Here is a 22349-nt window from a genome sequence, read left to right on the forward strand (position 1 = left end):
CTCCATTGTCACTACTAATTGCGTGTAGGCTCTCTTTTCCAATAGTTGGTCTAAAAATATCCTCCCATCCTACTTTAGCGTTGAAATCCCCCAATAAAATTTTCATGTGATATCTAGGGAACTGATCAAAAGTATGTTCCAATTCCTCATTGAAGCTATCCTTTATATGGTCGTCTTTGGGCGTGAGCATTTATAACTATAATGTCGCACCATCTACCCTTAAGTACTAAATATGATAACCTGTCACTGATAAATTCGACCTTTTTTACTGCTGATTTTATTCTTTTATGAACAAAGAATCCTGTTCCTAATTGGTGATTATTGTTTCCTTCCCCATAATACAACAAGTAATCTCCTATTTGTGATAAGCCATTCCCATCTAACCTAACCTCTTGTACTCCCACGAAGTCTATTCTATATCTAGCTAGTTCTTTTGCTACTAATGTTACCCCTTCTGTTCTATAAAGACTAGTTACGTTCCAAGTGCCAAATCTCAAAACCTTATTCCTTTGCTGTGGTCGTGCCAGAGAATCAGTCCTATTCCGAGGCTTATTGTAGGGATTCGTAACAAGCTGTTTTTTACGGTGATGGGTTATTAGCCCTTCGCCCAACCCCCAAGCTGGAGGACCACCCCGTATCGGCTGTCCACAATGAGTACTGTATGTAATTATAAAAAGTACTGTGAATCAATGTGTACTGGATGTCTGACACTTTACATATTACACCCAATATAACTACAAAAGTACTTGGATTCTGTGTGATTTAGTACGGAGTACTGGATGTCTCAATTCTGATATACTGTACTGTATTATAACTATAAAAAGTACTTTCAATTAATGTCATTCTGTAAGTGTACTGGATGTCTGACTCTTAATATATTATACCCTACATAACTGTACTGAACATAACTTTAAAAATTAATTTGAATCAATGTGATTCTGTAATGTGTACTGGATGTCTGACTCTTGATATATTATGCCATATATAACTTTGAAAGTATTTGGATTCTATGTGACTTAGCACTGAGTACTGGATGTCTCACTTCTGATATACTGTACTGAACATAACTTTAAAAATTAATTTGAAGCAATGTGATTCTGTAATGTGTACTGGATGTCTGACTCTTGATATATTACACCCTACATAACTTTAAAAGCACTTCGATTCTGTGTGACTTAGTAACGAGTACTGGATGTCTAACTTCTGAGATACTACACTTTGTATAACAATACTTTGAAACAATGTGATTCTGTAATGTGTACTGGATGTCTGATTCTTTAAATATTATACCCTATATAACTTTAAAAGTACTTGGATTCCGTGTGACTTAGTAACGTGTACTGGATGTCTAACTTCTAAGATATTGCATTTGTATAACTATAGAAAATACTTTGAAACAATGTGATTCTGTAATGTGTACGGAATGTCTGATTCTTTAAATATTATACTCTATATAACTTTAAAAGTACTTCGATTCTGCGTGACTTAGTAACATGTACTGGATGTCTCATTTCTGACATGCTATTTTCTTCATAACATTAAAAGCATTTGGATAATATAGCACGACTGTAATATGCAGTGAATTTTTTACTTCTAATATACTTTCTGTATATAACATTAAAAGCATTTGGATAATGTAGTGTGACATTCTATTGCATACTGGATAAGAAACTTCCAATATTTTATATTCACAGTTCTGTAGAAATCATAAGTATTAGGATAATATTCTGTGACTAGGTACGGCATACTGGATATCCGACTTCTAATATATTGTGCTGTATGTAACATTAATAGTGTTTGGAAAATATAGTGTGACTTGGTAATGCATATCGGATATAGGGCCTCTAATACATTGTTCTGTATATAACCATAAAAGTATTTAATAATATGTGTAACTTAGAAATGCATACTGGATATACGACTCCTAATATATTGTTCTGTATCTAACATTAATAGTATTTGGATAATATAGTGTCACTTGGTAAGGTAAACTCGATATACGACTCCTAATATATTGTTCTGTATATAACATTAATAGTATTTGGATAATATAGTGTCACTTGGTAAGGTAAACTCGATATACGACTCCTAATATATTGTGCTGTATATAACATTAATAGTATTTGGATAATATAGTGTCACTTGGTGAGGTATACTCAATATACGACTTCTAATACATTGTACTGTATATAATATTAATAATATTTGAATAATATAGTGTCGCTTGGTACTCGATATACGACTTCTAATACATTATACTGTATATAATATTAATAGTATTTGGATAATATAGCATGACTTGGTAACGTATACTCGATATATGACTTCTAATACATTATGCTGTATATAATATAAGTAGTATTTGGATAATATAGTGTCACTTGGTAAGGTATACTCGATATACGACTCCTAATATATTGTTCTGTATCTAACATTAATAGTATTTGGATAATATAGTGTCACTTGGTAAGGTATACTCGATATACGACTCCTAATATATTGTTCTGTATATAACATTAATAGTATTTGGATAATATAGTGTCACTTGGTAAGGTATATTCGATATACGACTTCTAATACATTATGCTGTATATAATATTAATAGTATTTGGATAATACAGTGTCACTTGGTAAGGTATACTCGATATAGGACTTCTAATACATTATGCTGTATATAATATTAATAGTATTTGGATAATATAGTGTCACTTGGTAAGGTATACTCGATATACGACTTCTAATACATTATGATGTATATAATATTAATAGTATTTGGATAATATAGTGTCACTTGGTAAGGTATACTCGATATACGACTTCTAATACATTATGCTGTATATAATATTAATAGTATTTGGATAATATAGTGTCACTTGGTAAGGTATACTCGATATACGACTTCTAATACATTATGCTGTATATAACATTAATAGTATTTGGATAATATAGTGTCACTTGGTAAGGTATACTCGATATATGACTTCTAATACATTATGCTGTATATAACATTAATAGTATTTGGATAATATAGTGTCACTTGGTAAGGTATACTCGATATACGACTTCTAATACATTATGCTGTATATAACATTAATAGTATTTGGATAATATAGTGTCACTTGGTAAGGTATACTCGATATACGACTTCTAATACATTATGCTGTATATAACATTAATAGTATTTGGATAATATAGTGTCACTTGGTAAGGTATACTCGATATATGACTTCTAATACATTATGCTGTATATAACATTAATAGTATTTGGATAATATAGTGTCACTTGGTAAGGTATACTCGATATACGACTTCTAATACATTATGCTGTATATAACATTAATAGTATTTGGATAATATAGTGTCACTTGGTAAGGTATACTCGATATACGACTTCTAATACATTATGCTGTATATAACATTAATAGTATTTGGATAATATAGTGTCACTTGGTAAGGTATACTCGATATATGACTTCTAATACATTATGCTGTATATAACATTAATAGTATTTGGATAATATAGTGTCACTTGGTAAGGTATACTCGATATACGACTTCTAATACATTATGCTGTATATAATATTAATAGTATTTGGATAATATAGTGTCACTTGGTAAGGTATACTCGATATACGACTTCTAATACATTATGCTGTATATAACATTAATAGTATTTGGATAATATAGTGTCACTTGGTAAGGTATACTCGATATACGACTTCTAATACATTATGCTGTATATAACATTAATAGTATTTGGATAATATAGTGTCACTTGGTAAGGTATACTCGATATACGACTTCTAATACATTGTACTGTATATAATATTAATAATATTTGGATAATATAGTGTCACTTGGTACTCAATATACGACTTCTAATACATTATACTGTATGTAATATTAATAGTATTTGGATAATATAGCGTGACTTGGTAATGCATACTGGATATACGACTTCTAATATATTGTACTGTATATAACATTAATAATATTTGGATAATATAGTGTGCCTTGATAAGGCATACTGGATATATGACTTCTAATATATTGTGTATATAACATTAATAGTAATTGGATAATTCAGTGTGACTTGGTAAGGCATACTGGATATATGACTTCTAATATATTGTGTATATACGACTTCTAATATTTTATTTATTTATCGGAGCTTCCTCAAATTAGAGGCTGCCATTAGACAAAGCATACAAAACAATACAAGAACAAATAGATGATGAGAACTAAAAGAGTAAGAAAAAAGGCAAACAAATACACAAACAAACAATGGCAGTTTACAGAAGAAAAAAAAAATTCAAGTAAAGAATCAATGAAAGCTAAGAAGGAAAAAGAAAAATGATAATGGTGCGTCAAATTTTTCCATCCACTGAATTAGAGTCCATATAGGTGGTTCCGTAAAAGTTTGACTGACTCTCTAATTATGAGAAGGGCCAGTTCATTCAGAAAAGATTTGTGCAGTCCTAGGGTCTTACAGAATTTAGAAGAGAAGTTGGGTATCGTTCCTCTTGCTCCAAACATCAATCCCGTAACACTGATATCGTGAAGTTGGTATTATCTTTATAATACGGGATGGTTGGAATGTAGATTGCTTGTTTCTCCTCATGTACGTCTTCGGGCTGTTCTTTGTATGTTTCAAACCTGATGGTGGGGTCGATTATTATACCCTGAGACAGGGATTCGCTAATGGCGATTATGTCAATTCGTCTGTTACTGCCATTGTCGGCGGTTCCGTGGACTTCTTCATAGACGGTGTATTTTAGTTTTCTAAGGGCATCGGTCAATTTAGTTCTAATTGCATGGTGCCTATGTATACGCAATGTTTCGTCATAAGGATAGGCTCCCAGGACATGTCCAAGGGTTACTATCTCACTGAGGCATCGCCTGCAGTGGTTGTCCTGAGACCTACCGGGTATGACTCTTATAGCACTTACGTTGGCAGTCATCTTGATAGCCTCCTTCCATTCACCGCTAGTCATTCCATCGGGCTTAGTTATCCATTTGTTAGAGGGAGTGAATTACTGTACAGAATAACGCCTTTTCCTTTTTGAGGTAAGTTGCACCATGCGTTGTACTCTCACTGGCATAATTCGGTCCTAATTTTTCTGGTGTTTATTACTTCACTCGTAGAAGTTAGGTGTTCAGTTTCTGTACATAACATTAATAGTATTTGGATAATAGTATCACTCGATATACGACTTCTAATACATTGTACTGTATATAATATTAATAGCATTTGGATAATATAATGTGACTTCGTAAGACGTACCAGATATACGACTTCTAATACATTGTACTGTATACAGCATTAATGGTATTTGGTTAATATAGTGACTTGGTAAAGGATACCAGATATACGACTTCTAATACATTGTACTGTATACAGCATTAATGGTATTTGGTTAATATAGTGACTTGGTAAAGGATACCAGATATATGACTTCTAATACATTATACTGTATATAATATTAATAGCATTTGGGTAATATAATGTGACTTCGTAAGGCATACCAGATATATGACTTCTAATACATTGTACTGTATACAGCATTAATGATATTTGGTTAATATAGTGACTTGGTAAAGGATACCAGATATACGACTTCTAATACATTGTACTGTATATAATATTAATAGCATTTGGATAATATAATGTGACTTCGTAAGGCGTACCAGATATACGACTTCTAATACATTGTACTGTATAGAGCATTAATGGTATTTGGTTAATATAGTGACTTGGTAAAGGATACCAGATATACGACTTCTAATACATTGTACTGTATATAATATTAATAGCATTTGGATAATATAATGTGACTTCGTAAGGCGTACCAGATATACGACTTCTAATACATTGTACTGTATACAGCATTAATGGTATTTGGATAATATAGTGTGACTTGATAAGGCATACTGGAGATAGGACTTCTAAAATATCGTTCTGTGTATAACATTAATAGTACTTGGATAATACAGTTTGATTTCGGAAGGCATACTGGAGATACAACTTCTAATATATTTTTTCTTTATACAACATTAATAATATTTGGATAATGTAGTGTCACTTGGTAAGGTATACTCAATATACGACTTCTAATACATTGTACTGTATATAACATTAATAGAAATTGGATAATGTAGTGTGACTTGTAAGGCATACCGGATATATGACGTCTGATATATATATTGTTCTGTATATAACATTAATAGTTGGATAATATTGTAACTTATTAAGGCATACTGGATATACAACTTCTGATATATACTACACGGTATTAGTAGTATGAGTGCACAAATTTTAACAGGAGGAAAAACAAGTTGGTACTGACCTAGATCATATATACCCAGATTGCTAGGCGTTATAGGCTTTGATGGTAACAACTTTTGTCAGGTTTACATTGCTGCCATCTAGTTGTTACATAAGGAGTCACGGCATAACTCCTATTTGAACTGCATTAGCGACTTTACTGCCATCTCATGTTCGTTTACAGCAGACAGGTGGCGATCCTGGTGGTTGTTCTCTTCAAAGTGCAACCAATTTTAACATAGGAATGAGCAATCTATATATGAGCTGGGGTACTGATCAGAATTTCAAGGAACGAGTAACTGATACTTTTGTAACCAAGAAGAATCAACGCCTGGATCTGCTGTATAAAAAATGTAAGTGAGCAGATTCTTTCATCGTATCCACTATTTACACCTTAGTATCAGAGCCTACAATTAGATACAAATGGAATGTTGACCAGCCAGAGGAAAAGAAATATTGAGTACTTTAAAGAAAAATACTATCTTAAACACACAGGTTTTTTATCGGGACCTGGGGTGTTATTCCAAAATTCTTTAATATGTTTAGGAAACAATTTGGTTTACCTAAATCTTTAATAGATGACATTGCACAATAGTTTTCAAAAAGTCCATGTCAAATTTTAAATAATCATTTTTTACACTCTTAAGATATATTTTTATTAGATTTTAGTATACATATCAATTTTTCTTCTTCTTATTCTTATTCTACTCTGTATTTATATGTCAACATACTGCGGCTTAAGAGTCTATCTCCACTGGGAGGCAGTTTGTAATAACATGATAGGAACAGTCATTGTCTTTTAGAAAACCATTTTAGTTTTTCTCCTTGTATTTTTAAAAGTCCTTTTAATCATGTCACAGAGATTGTTGAATTTATCAACTTTTTTCCAAAATATCTTTGTTTTCTGTGGAAGAAATGTTAAAAACCTAAATAATAAAAACAATCAAGTATAATTTTAGTTCTTATATCTATTTATTTAAAGGCCAATATTTTTTTCAACTTTCGTTTATTTATGTTAATAATAATAATAATAATAATAATAATAATAATAATAATAATAATAATAATAATACGTGGTGCTACAGCCCATGAAGGGCCCAGACCAACCAGCCAGCTGCTGGCCTCAAGCCCACATGCTGAAGCAGAGGTGGACGATCATCCAACCAGAATGGAGATAACATGTGGTTAGCATGATGATCCCCCCCCCCCCCCCCGCCATTATAGCTGGCTTTTGCAACCATATTTCGCTACCTATCATAGCTCCCACAGGTTTCTTCTCCTCAGGTCTTCTCTATATACATTTCTAGATTCGTCCATAAGTACTACATGCCCTGCCCTTCTCAAACGTCTGGATTTAATGTTCCTAATTATGTCCGGTGAAGAATACACTGCGTGCAGTTCTCCGTAGTGTAATTTTCTCCATTCTCCTGTAACTTCATCCTTCTTAGCCCTAAATACTTTCCTAAGCACCATATTCTCGAATGCTCTTAACTTGTTTCTCTTTCAATGTGAGAGTCCAAGTTTCACAACCATACAGAACAACTGGTAATATAATTGATTTATAAATTCCGTCAGTTTTTTTAAGAGCAGGCTGGATGACAAAAACTCATCAACCAATTAGTAACAGGCGTTTCACATATTTATTCTGTTTAATTTCCTCCCAAGCGTTATTTATATTTCTTACTGTTGCTTCAAGGTATTTTAATTTTTCCACCTCTCCAAAACTTGTATTTTCTATCTTTATATTTCCGTTTCGTACTATGTTCTGGTCACAAGACATAATCATAAACTTCGTCTTTTCGGATTTACATCCAAACCTATCTCCTTACTTGCTTCAAGTAAAATTCCCGTGTTTTCCCAAACTGTTTGTGGATTTTTTCCTAACATATTCACGTCATCCACGTAACTAAGCAGCTGATGTAACCCGTTCAATTCCAAACCCTCTCTGTTATTCTAAACTTTCCTAATGGCATATTCTAGAGCAAAGTTAAAAAGTGAAGGTGATAGTGCATCTCCTTGCTTTAGCCCTCAGTGAATTGGAAAAGCATCACACAGAAACTGGTCTATATGGACTCTGCTGTACGTTTCACTCAGACACATTTTAATTAATTGAACTATTCTTGGGAATACCAAATTCAATAGGAATATTATATAAAACTTCTCCCTAAAACCAGTCATATGCCTTTTTGAAATCCATGAATAACTGATGTACTGTACCCTTTTAATTCCATTTTTTCTCCAATATCTGTCAAATACAAAAAATCTGATCAATAGCTAGTCGATCTGTTACACCTATAATAACACTCATGATCCCCAATTATTTTAATCCAATTTCTCAAAAGAATATTGGACAAGATTTTGTACGACATCAAAAAAAGTGATATTCCTCGAAAGTTACTACAGTTAGTCTTTCCCCCCTTCTTAAAGACGGGTTCAATTATGGACTCCTTCCATTGTTCTGGTACAATTTCCTTTTCCCAAATAGCAAGTACAAGCTTATAAATGTCACCAGCTATTTGTTTCCACCCTCTTGTATTAATTCTGCTGGAATTTGAAAGATACCTGGAGATTTGTATTTTTTCAGAGTTTCTATCACAATTTCGACTTCAGAAAGTGTGGGTTTGGGTATAAATGGCTCAGCAGTTTGTGTTTGAATATCGCTCTGATTATTTTCCTATTTGGTCTATGTACATCACGGCATGGCATATCCTCAGGTTGCAGATAGAGGAAATAGTCTCCAGATATGGAGGTTAGGTGCGAATATATCGAATAAGGAGTCACGGATAATCGATAAAGGGTAGTCCTCCAGCTTGGGGGTTGGGTGAAAGGCTAACAACCCATCACCATAAAAAAGAACTTGTTATAAAGCCGAGACTGAGTCTTTGGCACGATCATAACAAAGGAATAAGGTTGTTGTTGTTAATAATAATAATAATAATAATAATAATAATAATAATAATAATAATGCGTTATCTCTCCTTTTAATAGCTTCGAGTTATAACAAATCAACAGCACACTTCCTATCTGCAATATGTATTATCACCAAGTGCCTCATTATATCCCACTTTAACTGCTCCTTCAATCAAAACCTCTCTCATTTCCTTGATCCCCTCCTACAAAGTCTGAATTCAATGAAATACATACTCAATATAACCCATAACCAACTTTACTTTCCATTTCTCTAGAAAGGCTCCTTTCAAGTGCTTACTAGTGATATGAACTACTCAGAAAATTGTACACATTTCAATTAGCCTATGAAATGAAGAAAAAATTCCTACAGTTTTGCATCAAAAACATCACACAGCGATTTATGAATCAAATTCAAGTCATGACAGTTTATGTTAATGAAACCAAGAGATACATTCTGTAGAAGAATGGTAAGACAAGTATGAAGAACCTTAGAATTCTAAATCCCGTCATGGCTATTTCTGATCATGCGTCAGTCATACCTGCCTGCCAGAGTGGAATGAAAGCCATTTTAAAACATAGCTAGGCACCAAACGCAAAAAGGCAGCGGAAATTACCTGATCAAGAATGTAATTCCTCCTGCGGCGGGATGCTACATCCAACAGCTTCACCAAACATTTAGTGCACTTATCAATGAGCACATCCCAGCGCCCTGCATAGTTCCTCTTTCTTGGAAGACCCATCATCTGAAAACAATGCAACTCGTTGGCAAGACACACCATCCACAAAGCTAACAAGATTCTACAACATTCCTCCACTGATCTACAAGCTAGCACTTTTCATTGCAAGCATTTTATACTGAACCAACAAGAATAATAATCTTTGTGTGGGCTCAGCAGTTAACACATTGGCCTCCACACATGTTAGCCACTATCCATTACCTTCATTTTATCAATCAAGTTGTTTGTTCCAAGAATGTTGTATTTCTTGTCCAAGTGCTTTGCATAATATTCATTCGCCCAAGTTGTTTTGCCGCAACCAGGTAGTCCACACATCATGATCATCTGTGAAAAATAAGATCCAAGTGAATATTTACTGAATCAGAATGAAGCTACTTCAGCAACTTACATACTTGACAAGCAGAATTACCTCACAATCCTCTCTCTTCTCCGGACGCCGTGCACCACTAACTCTCTGGTCCAATGGTACAAGTCCCACAAAAGCATAGCCTTCTAGAGGTGGAAACCAGCATTCTTCACTGCCGAAGTTGCACTTAAATTTGGTATTCTTGCTTAAGATATGTGGAAAGAGAGCCTTACCCTGAAGTTCAGAGCGAAGGATCTTGTAAGCTATTCCTTGCATCTCTCCATTAACCGTGAATGTCATTGTAATGGCATCACTGTCCAAGTCCTGTATGCAGAATACAAACAATGTAAATTATTCCACTCATAATATCTACAAATTTTTAAAGCCAAGTGTTATAGCATATACAAACGACAACGAATTTCCTTGCAATAACCTAAACCAAAGAGCACGCCATTATTCGATATACAAATGCAGATCATTCCTCAACAACTTTAATTTATTTACGAACACAAATTCATCATATTCTTTCTTGTCAAGCAAATTCTTCTCCTGCAATACTTTAGTTACGAGGTAAGAGTGGAAATTAGTCGAGTAATGAAACAAAATCTGTACAATTCTTTTTCTTGCAATAATAACTTTTTACAGCTGCAATATGATATAAGCTACACCACTCACCAAAAATGCACCAACAACATCACCCACTTGAAAAGGTTTTCCATAATCCTTGAATTTGCAGTCTGTAGAGGCTTTACCAGTTCCACCATAACCATAAGACAAAGGTTCTTCTCCTGCAAATCAATAAGCATTATTTGTGTGGAGAACACAACAATCAGTCACCATCAGGTTTGTACAAGCACCACAGACTCTAGTACGATTTATTTTGCATAGAAACAACACTCGTATTACAATCACAGTCTAGCTCTCATACGATTCACGTTACTTGTCCATTGGCCAGACTGTCAAACAAAGCACCTGACTGACAACTACTTCCCAGTACCAAATTTTATTAATATTGCTTTCACATACAGTTTCAATTTCTTCAAACATGTGTAAGTTTGTTTAGAGGTTCAGTAGATCTATGACAGTTATGCAAACAAATTACTGTGGATGAATGAACTATGATGCACATATGCTGTTGAGATAGTCAACAATCACAGTTCAACAACCAACGATGTACTATTTTGGCCAAAAATGAGAAAATTTAAAGAAATTTCCATTGTTTTTCGATGTTGTAATCTTTCCCTTCCTTTTTCAAGTTTCGAGAACCTTCATTATATCTGTAATATTCTTTTACAAACTTTGAAGTAGCAGAAAAGAAACATCGGTACTGTGATAATGAAAGAAAAGGCTCTACTGCATCGAAAATGAGTAAAGAGACAAGAAAAAAATTATTTTAATTTTAAGCTCCAAGCTGCAATGGAGGCAAAAAGGACTAACAATGTTCAAGCTGCTGAACAGTTCTGTTTTTCAATACCGGTATACAACTTGGTATAAAACTGGAGAATAATTTCTACACTCCTGTTCAATAAGAAAATCAGAGGTCTGGAGACTAACAGATTTAAAGAAATAGAGTTTGTCTTTCTAAACATTGTAGATGTGCAAATGAAGCATACTTCATAATTTGTGAAAACTTACGAAGTAGTGTAGGCACAGTGACATATAACAAAACAAGGGTCTTTTTGGAAAGATGGGCAAACCTCAGTATTCTCTGAAATGCCATCAAGTGTGACAGTGAATACAAAAGGATCAAAGCCTGTGTTTATCTACATTACTGCCATGATGATAATAATCAGAAACAGCCACCATATGTAATTTTAAAAAGAGAATAGAGCTGGATGCCAGACTGGGTGATCTGTTAAATCAAGAAGCAGGTACCGGTAGCAGAAATTACATCTCAACTGTAAGTGCCAGACGTAATAAACTATTTAAGGACTATCTGCACAGAAAGTATATAGAATAGCTGCTTGAAAGGAATCATGCTCTGACCCCAACAGGCAAATTAAAAAACCAAGCTGCAGGCCCAAGGAATAATTACAGCACGAGATATTAACAGCGACTCAATCATGAAGGGTTTCAGAAAGAACTGATAACATTACCAGTCTGAAGAAGAATCCAGTTACAGTTCGGGAGATAAGGAGGGGGAAAGGGGGGAGAGAAATAGAAGGCTAAGAGGAGTGGAGAAGAGAGGATAAGATAAGACAGAACAGTACAGGAAAGAGATGAAAATAGAAGGCTAAGACGTGATGAAAATAGAAGGTAAGGTAAGAGAAGAGAGAACAGGGGAGGAGAAAAAAAGAGATGGGAAAAAAAGAAAGATGACGATGACGAACACTGAGAGTGAAGAGGAATTTGCTAAGGGCTGGAACTGAAAACAGCTCCAAATTCGTGAATTTTTATTGTATATCACTTTCTAGGCTGCATACTGAAGGCTGCATTGGAAGGAATGGCAAACGGGAGAAGAGTTCGGGACAGAAGAAGATATCAGATGGTAGACGACATTAAGATATATATGGATCATATGCGGAGACTAAGAGGAAGGCAGAAAAAAGGAAATATTGGAGAATGATGGGTTTGCAGTGAAAGACCTGTCCTTGAGCAGAACACTATGAATAAATGAATCACCTTCAAAGTGGAGATCATATTTTAGTACACCGAGATATTTTATTCTTCTGTGAAAACTTATGACCATACTATATTCAGGCCAAGTGAAGGAAGATCTTACCTAGCTGCATGGAGGTGTCATCTGTAGACCAGCCAACTCTCACAACATGGGGGCTTGGTTCATCTTCTAAGTGAGATACATCACAATTTTCCATCAACTGTAAACATATTATTTCATTCTTAAAATCTTGACAAATAATACTTTATCTTACAAGGAAATAAATACTCATATAAGGCAAACTAACCTTCACTTCATAGAACACTTTGCCCTTCTTAAAGCCGTATGTTGCTCTTGCTCCAGCCCAGATATAGCCAAAACCGTGATCAAACATGGGGGCAGCAGAAGAGAAGTTTTCTTTGTCAATAACAAGATTCAAGTCAGAATCATCTGCAATAAACAAGCAAATAAATAAAAAAATACATAAACAAATAAAAAAATGTGTGTATGTATGTATGTGTGTATGTATGTGTGTGTGTGTGTGTGTGTGTATAGTCTACATGAAAACTCTGAGGCACAGAGAATAAATACTTTTTCAAGTAACTTTAACCGGTTATTCTTTCCAGTAATTGTATTTTTTACTTTCGTATCCCTGAACTACATTGCAATTATATGAGAAATAACAAAAGACCATTATTAATGTGTAAAAAAAAAAGGTAAAGGTATTCCTGTAACATGCCATGAAGGCACTTGGGGGGCATGGAGGTAGAGCCCCATGCTTTCCATGACCTCGGCACTAGAATGAGGTGGTGTGGTCGGCACCATGCTCTGACCGCCTTTTACTCCCGGGAAAGACCCGGTACTCAATTTTATAGGAGGCTGAGTGAACCTCAGGGTCGTTCTGAAAGTTTGGCAATGAGAAAAAATCCTGTCACCACCTGGGATCGAACCCCGGACCTTCCGTAGCCAGCTGCTCTATTATTAATGTGTGCAAAAGCAAAATAAATTAATACCATATTTTACATAGGTACCGTAGTTATTGATGCAATAATAATGGTAATGAATTATGTAAAACCTTACTGAAGCAAGGAAAAATAAGATGTTATATTGCAAACGAAAATATGCAAACTGCAATACTTATCAACAAGTATAATAAAATACATATGTCAGCATTTTCACATACCCTATCTGTCAGTGTGATGTGTACCACAGGCTGAATAGCACTGCTTTCATCTTACAGTTTAAACCTTCCTAATGGTTACATCGAGGATAATATTAAAATGGATTTGAGGGAGGTGGAATATGCTGATAGAGACTGGATTAATCTTGCACAGGATAGGGACTGATGGCGGGCTTATGTGAGGGTGGCAATGAACCTGCGGGTTCCTTAAAAGTCAGTAAGTAAGTAAATAAGTAACGGTTAGATTGCATATTATGAAATCTGATGCAATGTTAACTGCAGTGCTAACAGAACTGCATCGATTAACATCCAGATTAGACAATCGCTGGGCACAGTGGTGTGGGAAGTGGTGGAACTCCACCTTTCTGTTTATATCAGTTTTATTATCTCAAATTCATTATAGAATTCAGGCTAAAATGTGCACAAAACAGAAGCTAAATCACAGACTTTTTCTGCAAGAAATAGTGTACATAGTCTTCTAATAAAGGTGTATTTAGTGTAATCAATAATCATCCAGTTTTTCATTGTATACCCAATTTAAGCAAACAACAGACTTTTTATCCCAAGTTTACAAACAAGAATATCCCATATGAATCAATAAAACGAGTCATAAAAAGAATAAGTAACAGCGAACAAGCAAAACATCAAAATTCAAAATGGAAAGAATCATTCAAAGATCCAAAACTAATTACTGATCTACCTCGAAAATCTGCCATGGCCATGTTTAGATTGATTACTGGTCATGATTGCCTCAGTAAACACCTCCATCGTATTGGAGTACTGAATTCACCTAAATGCTTACTGTGCACCAGAGAAGAGGACATGGAGATGGAGCACCTGGCTAATTGTGAAACTCTTAGGACATTTGTGGACCTTGCATCAAAATATTGGGAAGCAAGAAGGATGATGACTTCATTGTTAAATCCAGAGGGGGAAAAAAAAACGCACGCACGCAAAAAAAAAAAATATTACGAGGCATGTCCATTATGATTTTGCATTATTTAAGATAATTGTTAAAATTAGATGCATTGATTATGTCGGTATTTCCCTCTTAAATTGTCTAGGAAACAGTGGGATGCGTTGATAACTCTATTGAGTCTATTATACACCTAAATATGGTAATTATTTATGGTTTCCTGGTATTATCATTTTCTCATATTTATCGTTTTTTTCCTTCTTCCCTTAAAAACGATGGATCGAGATTCCACTGTACAATTTTGACAAAGGTCCATGCCTGAAGTTTTGTAGTGTGCAGCATTTTTTTCAGATGATCTCAGTTCATAATTGAATTTTCCTTTTCACACAAACATAAATTGAAATCGAGTAAACAGACATTCTGTGCAGGTGACCGGCCAATTAAGCAGAACTTGGCCACTGCTTCTTCAATAGTGACTCTGGTCTGGCACCGGAGTTTTAATGATAACAGTGACTTATTTATACTGCCAACAGACCATTTATCTTTATTATAATTTTTGCTAAATAGAAGGATACATTTTTGTAATCATTGCAGAATATTGGAGCCTTTCTTGGCTAATTCATTGCCATACACACCACAATGAGCTGGGATCCACTGCAAGCGATGAAGCATCTTTAGGATATTCTGAATTTCACATATTTTGCTGGTAGTGCAGCTGCTGAAAGATGTTATTGCTTGAATAGCTGTTAATACGACAGCTTTTATTCTGCCCTAGCAACTGTATCTACAGCTAACATTGTGCAGAGTTAGTCCCCACTGTGCAACTGCATAACGTGAGGCCAAGCTGTTTCTGCATACAGAGAGCTGGTAGTTTCAATTTCCACACGAAATACTGGAAGCTGAAGTATGGTATGAGACATCGTTCATAAATGTTTGGAGTAACAGGCTCAACCTTCAGCTCTTAAGAAAAGATTCCAAAATATTGCAGCTGTTAACTCCCAGCATACAGAAGAACACTAAAAACTTTCCTGTACATTGCCAATGCAACACATACTAAATGCATGCTATGATTATAATTATTATTATTAATGTTTAATACAGTAACAATGAAACTTACACCAGCTAAGAAAAACAGATGTTTCGTCATATTCCGGTTCATCATCTGGTTTCCTTGGAGGACTTCTGGAAAAAAATAAATAAAATGTATTATCTTCAATGCACTTCTATAGCATTAGCCAAAGATAAGTTACAAACATTCTTATTGAGCCATGATCTTGTTTCTATTGGGTTGGCTTGGCTGAACCCTGACGGAGCAGCCCCTGCACTATATGTATGCAATGACTGTCCAAGTCTGAGTGAGTCTGATGTCAACAGGTGGACCATCATTTCTCAGCCCCTGATAGAGCGAATGAGTCCTCACTCATGAACAGGCAAGTAATCTTCTTATGGAAGCAGGAACTCATGTTAATAAAATTTCTTAAGACTTCCGTAATTTTGTATTATGTGGAAACTTATCCAATTTATAAAATAAATTCGGTCCTTTGTAACACTGCTTTGAATAAGCTTTACTATACTTCTGACGTACCTTCGGCGTGGGGGACTTGGGGATCGTCTACGTTTCTCTCCACGACGCTCTTCTCTATCCCTGCGGTCACGGTTTTCATCTTTAATATCAACTGCCATTTTCTCTTCTGGCTCATCTTTCACTTCTATTACTTCAGGCTTCTTTTCTGTCTTAATTTCTGTTGAACTTTCAGTTTCCATCTATAACAATAACAACAATAATAATAATAATAATAATAATAATAATAATAATAATAATAATAATAATAGTAATAATAACAACAACAGTGGATACCTGAACGATATTTACTCTTGAAAAATCAGGACATTTTAACACGCTTTCACTATAACTGATCAACCGCATTATCTACTGCACCAGTTTTCATCCCTCACAATGACAGCATGTCTGGTCAAGTTTCCATGTACTGATTTTTAGTGTAATTAACTGAAACTAAAACTCTACCACAAGCTCCACTGTCACAAACTGCTACACGCAATCTCTGCATGTCACTGCTCACAACATTTTAATTCATGGCCAAGTCATTGAATCCGTCATTTTACCAACTGGAATGTTATCTTGAAGAGGCAAGGCATAAACATGTGATGAGGTTCAGAGAAAGAGCATCCACGAAAATTTTCGTGAAAAAAGAACACGCAGGACGTCCTTAATTTGTTTCTTGTAGTTCAGACCCCATTATATCTCACACGCGTTTAAAGATTCTCTGCCAAAAGTGCGAAACCTATTAAATGAACCAAGTGAGGCATCAGCATGAACAAAAAGTGTTTCAAAAAGAGTTAGCAGAAGAAGAAGAAGGCCAAGATGATAATGAGAAAGAAGTGGAATATGAGGAAGGTGTCAACTGATTATCAGGTACGAGTGTAATCATTTTCAATGAAATAGTAGAGAAATAATTGTAATGTGATTGAAGTTGAAACAGAAATTTATAGGTACTATTTTAAATAAATAAATAAACAGTAAGATCTGAGAAATAGAAACTGACTTACTTCTTCTAGCTAGATTTCAATTCTCACCCAATGTGCAGTGTTTTTTCAAGAACACAGTAAATACTGAATGTTATGTTAATAACGCAATGTTTCCGTTCTTTCATGAATTGACAGATAAAGAAAAGACATACTTATTTCATGCATACTGCAGATCTCAATAAATTGGATTAGGAAGATTTTTGATGACTGCGTTATTAGTCGACAATTGTGGCTGGCCTCTCACCCAATTTAAATCCTCGAGATTTCTATTTATGGGGGACATTAACAGTGACAGTGTACAGTATGCCAAAAATCCACATAAGCTACGTGAACTGAAAGACAACATTTGTACAGAAATCAGCAATATCAAAAAACAAGAACTTCTCCATGTTGCTACCAACATTTTAAACAATGTAATGTGAGGCATACATCTTAGCAGAAGGAACAGCATTTCGAGACTCTACTTTAAATTAACGTGTATCAAGATATTTTGTATCAGCAAAAATCTCGCAATTGCTGCAGAATGGCGCAGAGAATCTCCTCCTAACTCAAGACAGCCATTTCAGCATTCTATGATAATGTAATGTTTGTATTTAAGCAGGCTAAATATAATAACTTTATATTTTATTGGTACAATAACATTTCTACAATTCTTTGTTATGATTAAAGTTAAGAAAGACTATTTGGATGGAGAGTCTGCAATGTGAGAATTCGGTCTGCACAACTCCATTTGAAGATCCAGATTGATTACATAAGTCCAGACATATTCTTTGGAGTAAGGAATTGTATACGGCAATTAACTATATCAAGAATTTCCTTCAATATGGAAGTCCAGGAGTTCTACTTTGAAAAATGAAGCATCAACTTCAGATGTTCTAACAGCAGTGAATGATGATCCAGACTTCATAGATTTCGAATGCAAGCGTGGAGAAGCAGTTCACACGAATCATACTCTTCTAAGCGGTTATTAATGGTTTCTCAATGATTACTTACTTGCAAATGGCTTTAGAAAGCCCAGAGGTTCATTGCTGCCCTCATATAAGCCTGCCAACAGTCCCTATCCTAATTATGTCAGGTGAAGAATACAATGCGTGCAGTTCTGTTTGTGCAACTTTCTCCATTCTCCTGTAACTTTATCCCTCTTAGCACCAAATACTTTCCTAAGCACCTTATTCTCGAACACTCTTAACTTCAGTTCCTCTCTCAAAGTAAGAGTCCAAGTTTCACAACCATATAGAACAATCGGTAATAAAATTATTTTATAATTTATAACTTTCAGTTTTTTTAAGAGCTGATTGGATGACAAAAGCTTATCAATCAAATAATAACAGGCATTTCCCATATTTATTCTGTGTTTAATTTCCTCTCGAGAGTCATTTATATTAGTTACTATTGCTCCAAGATATTTGAATTTTTCCACCTCTCCAAGATCATAAACTTAGTTTTTTTTTTCTTCCGGAATTTACTTCCAAACCCATCTCCTTACTCGCTTCGAGTAAAATTCCCGTGTTTTCTCTAATAATTTGTAGACTTTCTCCTAGCATATTCACGTTATCCACACAACCAAGCAACTGATGTAACTAGTTCAATTCCAAACACTCTCTTATCTTGAACTTTCCTAATTACATATTCTAGAGCAAAGTTAAAAAGTAAAGGAGATATTGCATCTTCTTGCTTTAGTCCACAGTAAATTGGAAAAGCATCACACAGAAACTGGCCTAAACAGACTCTGCTGTACGTTTCAATGAGACACATTTTAATTAATTGCACAAGTTTCTTGGGAATACCAAATTCTATAAGAATATTTATGAAACTTCTCTCTCTACCGAGTCATATGTCTTTTTGAAATCTACGAATAACTGATGTACTGTGCTGTTATACTCCCATTTTTTCTCCATTATCTGTCAAATACAAAAAATCTGATCAATAGTCGATCTATTACACCTAAAACCACACTGATGATCCTTAATAATTTCATCTAGATATGGAGTTAATCTTCTCAAAAGAATATTGGACAAAATTTTGTACGACGTTAACAAAAGTGATATTCCTCAAAAGTTACTACAGTTAGTCTTGTCCCCCTTCTTAAAAATAGGTACGATTATGGACTCCTTCCATTATTCTGGTACAATTTCCTTTTCCCAAATAGCAAGTACAAGCTTATAAATTTCGTTAGATAATGCGCTTCCATCCTCTTGTATTAATTCTGCTGGAATTTGATCGATACTTATAATTTTTCAGATTTTCTATCGCAATTTCGACTTCAGAAAGTGTGGGTATAAATGGCTCAGCAGTTTGTATTTCAATTTCGTCCCAATCATTTATATCTGGCCCATGCACATTTAGTAGTTGCGCAAAATAGTTTTTTCATCTGATCAGGATTGAATGAGAGTCTGCAAGCAAGTCACCATTCTCATCCTTGATCACGTTTACCCTTGCCTAATATCTGTTCTTAAATTCCTTTATACCCTTATATAAATCTCATTGTTTTTATTCTTACTATTTGTTCCTACCTCATTCAGTTTTTCCTTCAAGTAATCTCTCTCTTTATTCCTAAGTGTACGACTTGCTTCCCGTCTTTCATTGAAATAATTATCTCTATTTGCCTAGACTGGATTCTGTAAGAATTTCAATTTTGCCTGTTTCCTTCTTTCTACTACCGTGCAACAATCTTCATCAAACCACAGTTTCTTTTTCTTAGTTTCATAATAACCTTTGGTATTATTTCTGATTTTTTTCCCCACATGCTATTAACATTAAACTCCTAAACTTCGTCTGCACTTCCTAAAGCAGTAAACTTTTTTTAAATTGCGACTTGATAATGTTGCTTACTTCCTCGTCTAATTTCGGAATGTTGAATTCTCAATTATTAAAGTCTTGTATTACCCATATAGTACAGTACATGTAATTTGTTGAAGGGGAAACTAAAGTGATGGCAGACCATATGCCTCTTTGTAAGCCACGTAATTATATATGTGTATTAATTCTGCAACAGCTCAATATCATTATTATTATTATTTGAAGATTGAATCATTTCATTTTAGATAAGATGCTTGTACAAGCAGATGTGTTTATCTATAATTAAACAATAATTTTATATTTCAGGTAGAGTAAGTCCCTTTTACTAACTTACATCTCATGAACAGACATCAGTCTACAAAGTGCACAAAAATACACAACAGTGCCTGTTGAAACCATAACATTTCATTAGAATGTGTGTAAAAATCTAATAGCTTATAAATGTCAATTATCTGAAATGATATGGGAGGAAAAAGAAACATATACAAACTGTAATGAAACTATGACGCTAAGACGAATGTTTAAATAAACAAGGCAGTGAGGAAGGTGATGTGCATACATGACGTCATGCAAGGAATTAGTTTCAAGGCAGCCACCCACACTGGTCAATATGACAAAGCCACACTTCTGAGTATGACGTAAGTAGGCAAGAGTGGGTTAGGTAAAAATCTGCTTATTGTAAATCCACTCTCACTCTCTCTTCGTACAAACATGCTATTTTATAGTGACAAAAATGACATTAAAGCCTATTTTTTCAGGTTGTACTACGCATCTAGATCTCTACCCTACTTCATTTTTTTATATTCCCAATAATGGACTTTCAAATCACAATATTCATTACTTATTCTCTGACTGAGGTACATGATAGTAATTCCCAGGAAGCAGTCATAAAAATACACAGTTAATTATTTCCTAAGCTTACCTTTTCTTTTTGAACATTCTCTTTGACTTCAGCTTCCACTTTGACAGCCTGCAGCGCGGGTTCCTCCATCCTGTGCTGTTCTGCCTCTGGTTCGCGCTCTTGTTTAATCTGAGGCTCGGGTTTTGATTCTTCTTCTTCTTCTTCTTCTAGTTCAGAAGTGTTCTGTGGTCTGTCCTCCACCTTACCAGTACTGCCACTGCCTCCTGCTTCCTCCTCTTCCTGCTCTTGAGCTGAAGCAAATTCTTTAGTTACTATGGGAAAAAATAACTTCTTGCACCTTGTTCCCAACTTATTTAACACATATGCACAACCTTAACCAAGCATGAATTCCAGCCAGTAACCTGGCCCACAACCTTCCGCTGCTACAACTAACTTAAGCCAGGGGCACATGCTGGATTTGTGTTCAGGTTGTGCTCCTGAGCTCGAGATAAAAAAATAAACCTTTCTACGGAATGATGGAATTGCCAAACCACTGTGTAAATTATAAGTTCTAGCAGCACAGGCATTTGTATCAATAGAACAGACCATCCCATTCAAGTCATCAATAAATCTCACATAAGACTGTAATATGCTTGGCATGTTTATAATCTTCATACTCGATCAGTAATGCAAAATTAATCAAATAATTTTCACGATACACAATCCTTAGTAATGGAACTATTCATCACTTAACAGGACTGCGAGGCGAACCTAGCGGCACAAATTGTCATGATGCTCAGAGACTCACTCTTGATCGTGCTATGCACCAGCTTGTATAAACTCTAAAATCACACACATCACTATATGATGCAATAATGGGTAATTTCCTAGAAGGCACTGGTCTTTCTCACCATCAGTTTCGTCGGTGTCCGTATCATCTGATGAGCTGGATGTTGTCCTTGCAGTATATGACTTAGGTTTTAATTCCGTTTTTCTTTATCGTGCATAGTAGCAGCCACTACCTTTTCACATATACCACTTATGTCCTGATTGTACCTATGCAGTGTAAAATATTACCAACTAAACTAAAACTTACAATTAAGCAAAGCCTGCATGGTAGCCTATAGTCAAAAAACAAGGTATAATATA

General features: G+C 34.8%; 1 protein-coding gene across 2 annotated transcripts in view; it reads right to left on the reverse strand.

The window, feature by feature from the left end:
- LOC138706808 (heterogeneous nuclear ribonucleoprotein U-like protein 1) overlaps positions 1-22349 on the reverse strand; it is an 88169-nt gene that overhangs the window by 25377 nt on the left and 40443 nt on the right. For both annotated transcript variants that reach the window (XM_069836535.1, XM_069836534.1), the window contains exons 2-10: positions 21282-21511; positions 16599-16777; positions 16131-16195; positions 13225-13367; positions 13041-13137; positions 10994-11106; positions 10382-10642; positions 10174-10296; positions 9850-9978 (exon numbers count right to left, since the gene is read on the reverse strand). In XM_069836535.1, the coding sequence (XP_069692636.1) occupies positions 9850-9978; positions 10174-10296; positions 10382-10642; positions 10994-11106; positions 13041-13137; positions 13225-13367; positions 16131-16195; positions 16599-16777; positions 21282-21511 (1340 nt within the window). The remainder of the gene's footprint in view (positions 1-9849; positions 9979-10173; positions 10297-10381; positions 10643-10993; positions 11107-13040; positions 13138-13224; positions 13368-16130; positions 16196-16598; positions 16778-21281; positions 21512-22349) is intronic.

Source organism: Periplaneta americana, chromosome 9 (genome assembly GCF_040183065.1).
Source record: "Periplaneta americana isolate PAMFEO1 chromosome 9, P.americana_PAMFEO1_priV1, whole genome shotgun sequence".
In the NCBI taxonomy this organism is placed as follows: domain Eukaryota; kingdom Metazoa; phylum Arthropoda; class Insecta; order Blattodea; family Blattidae; genus Periplaneta; species Periplaneta americana.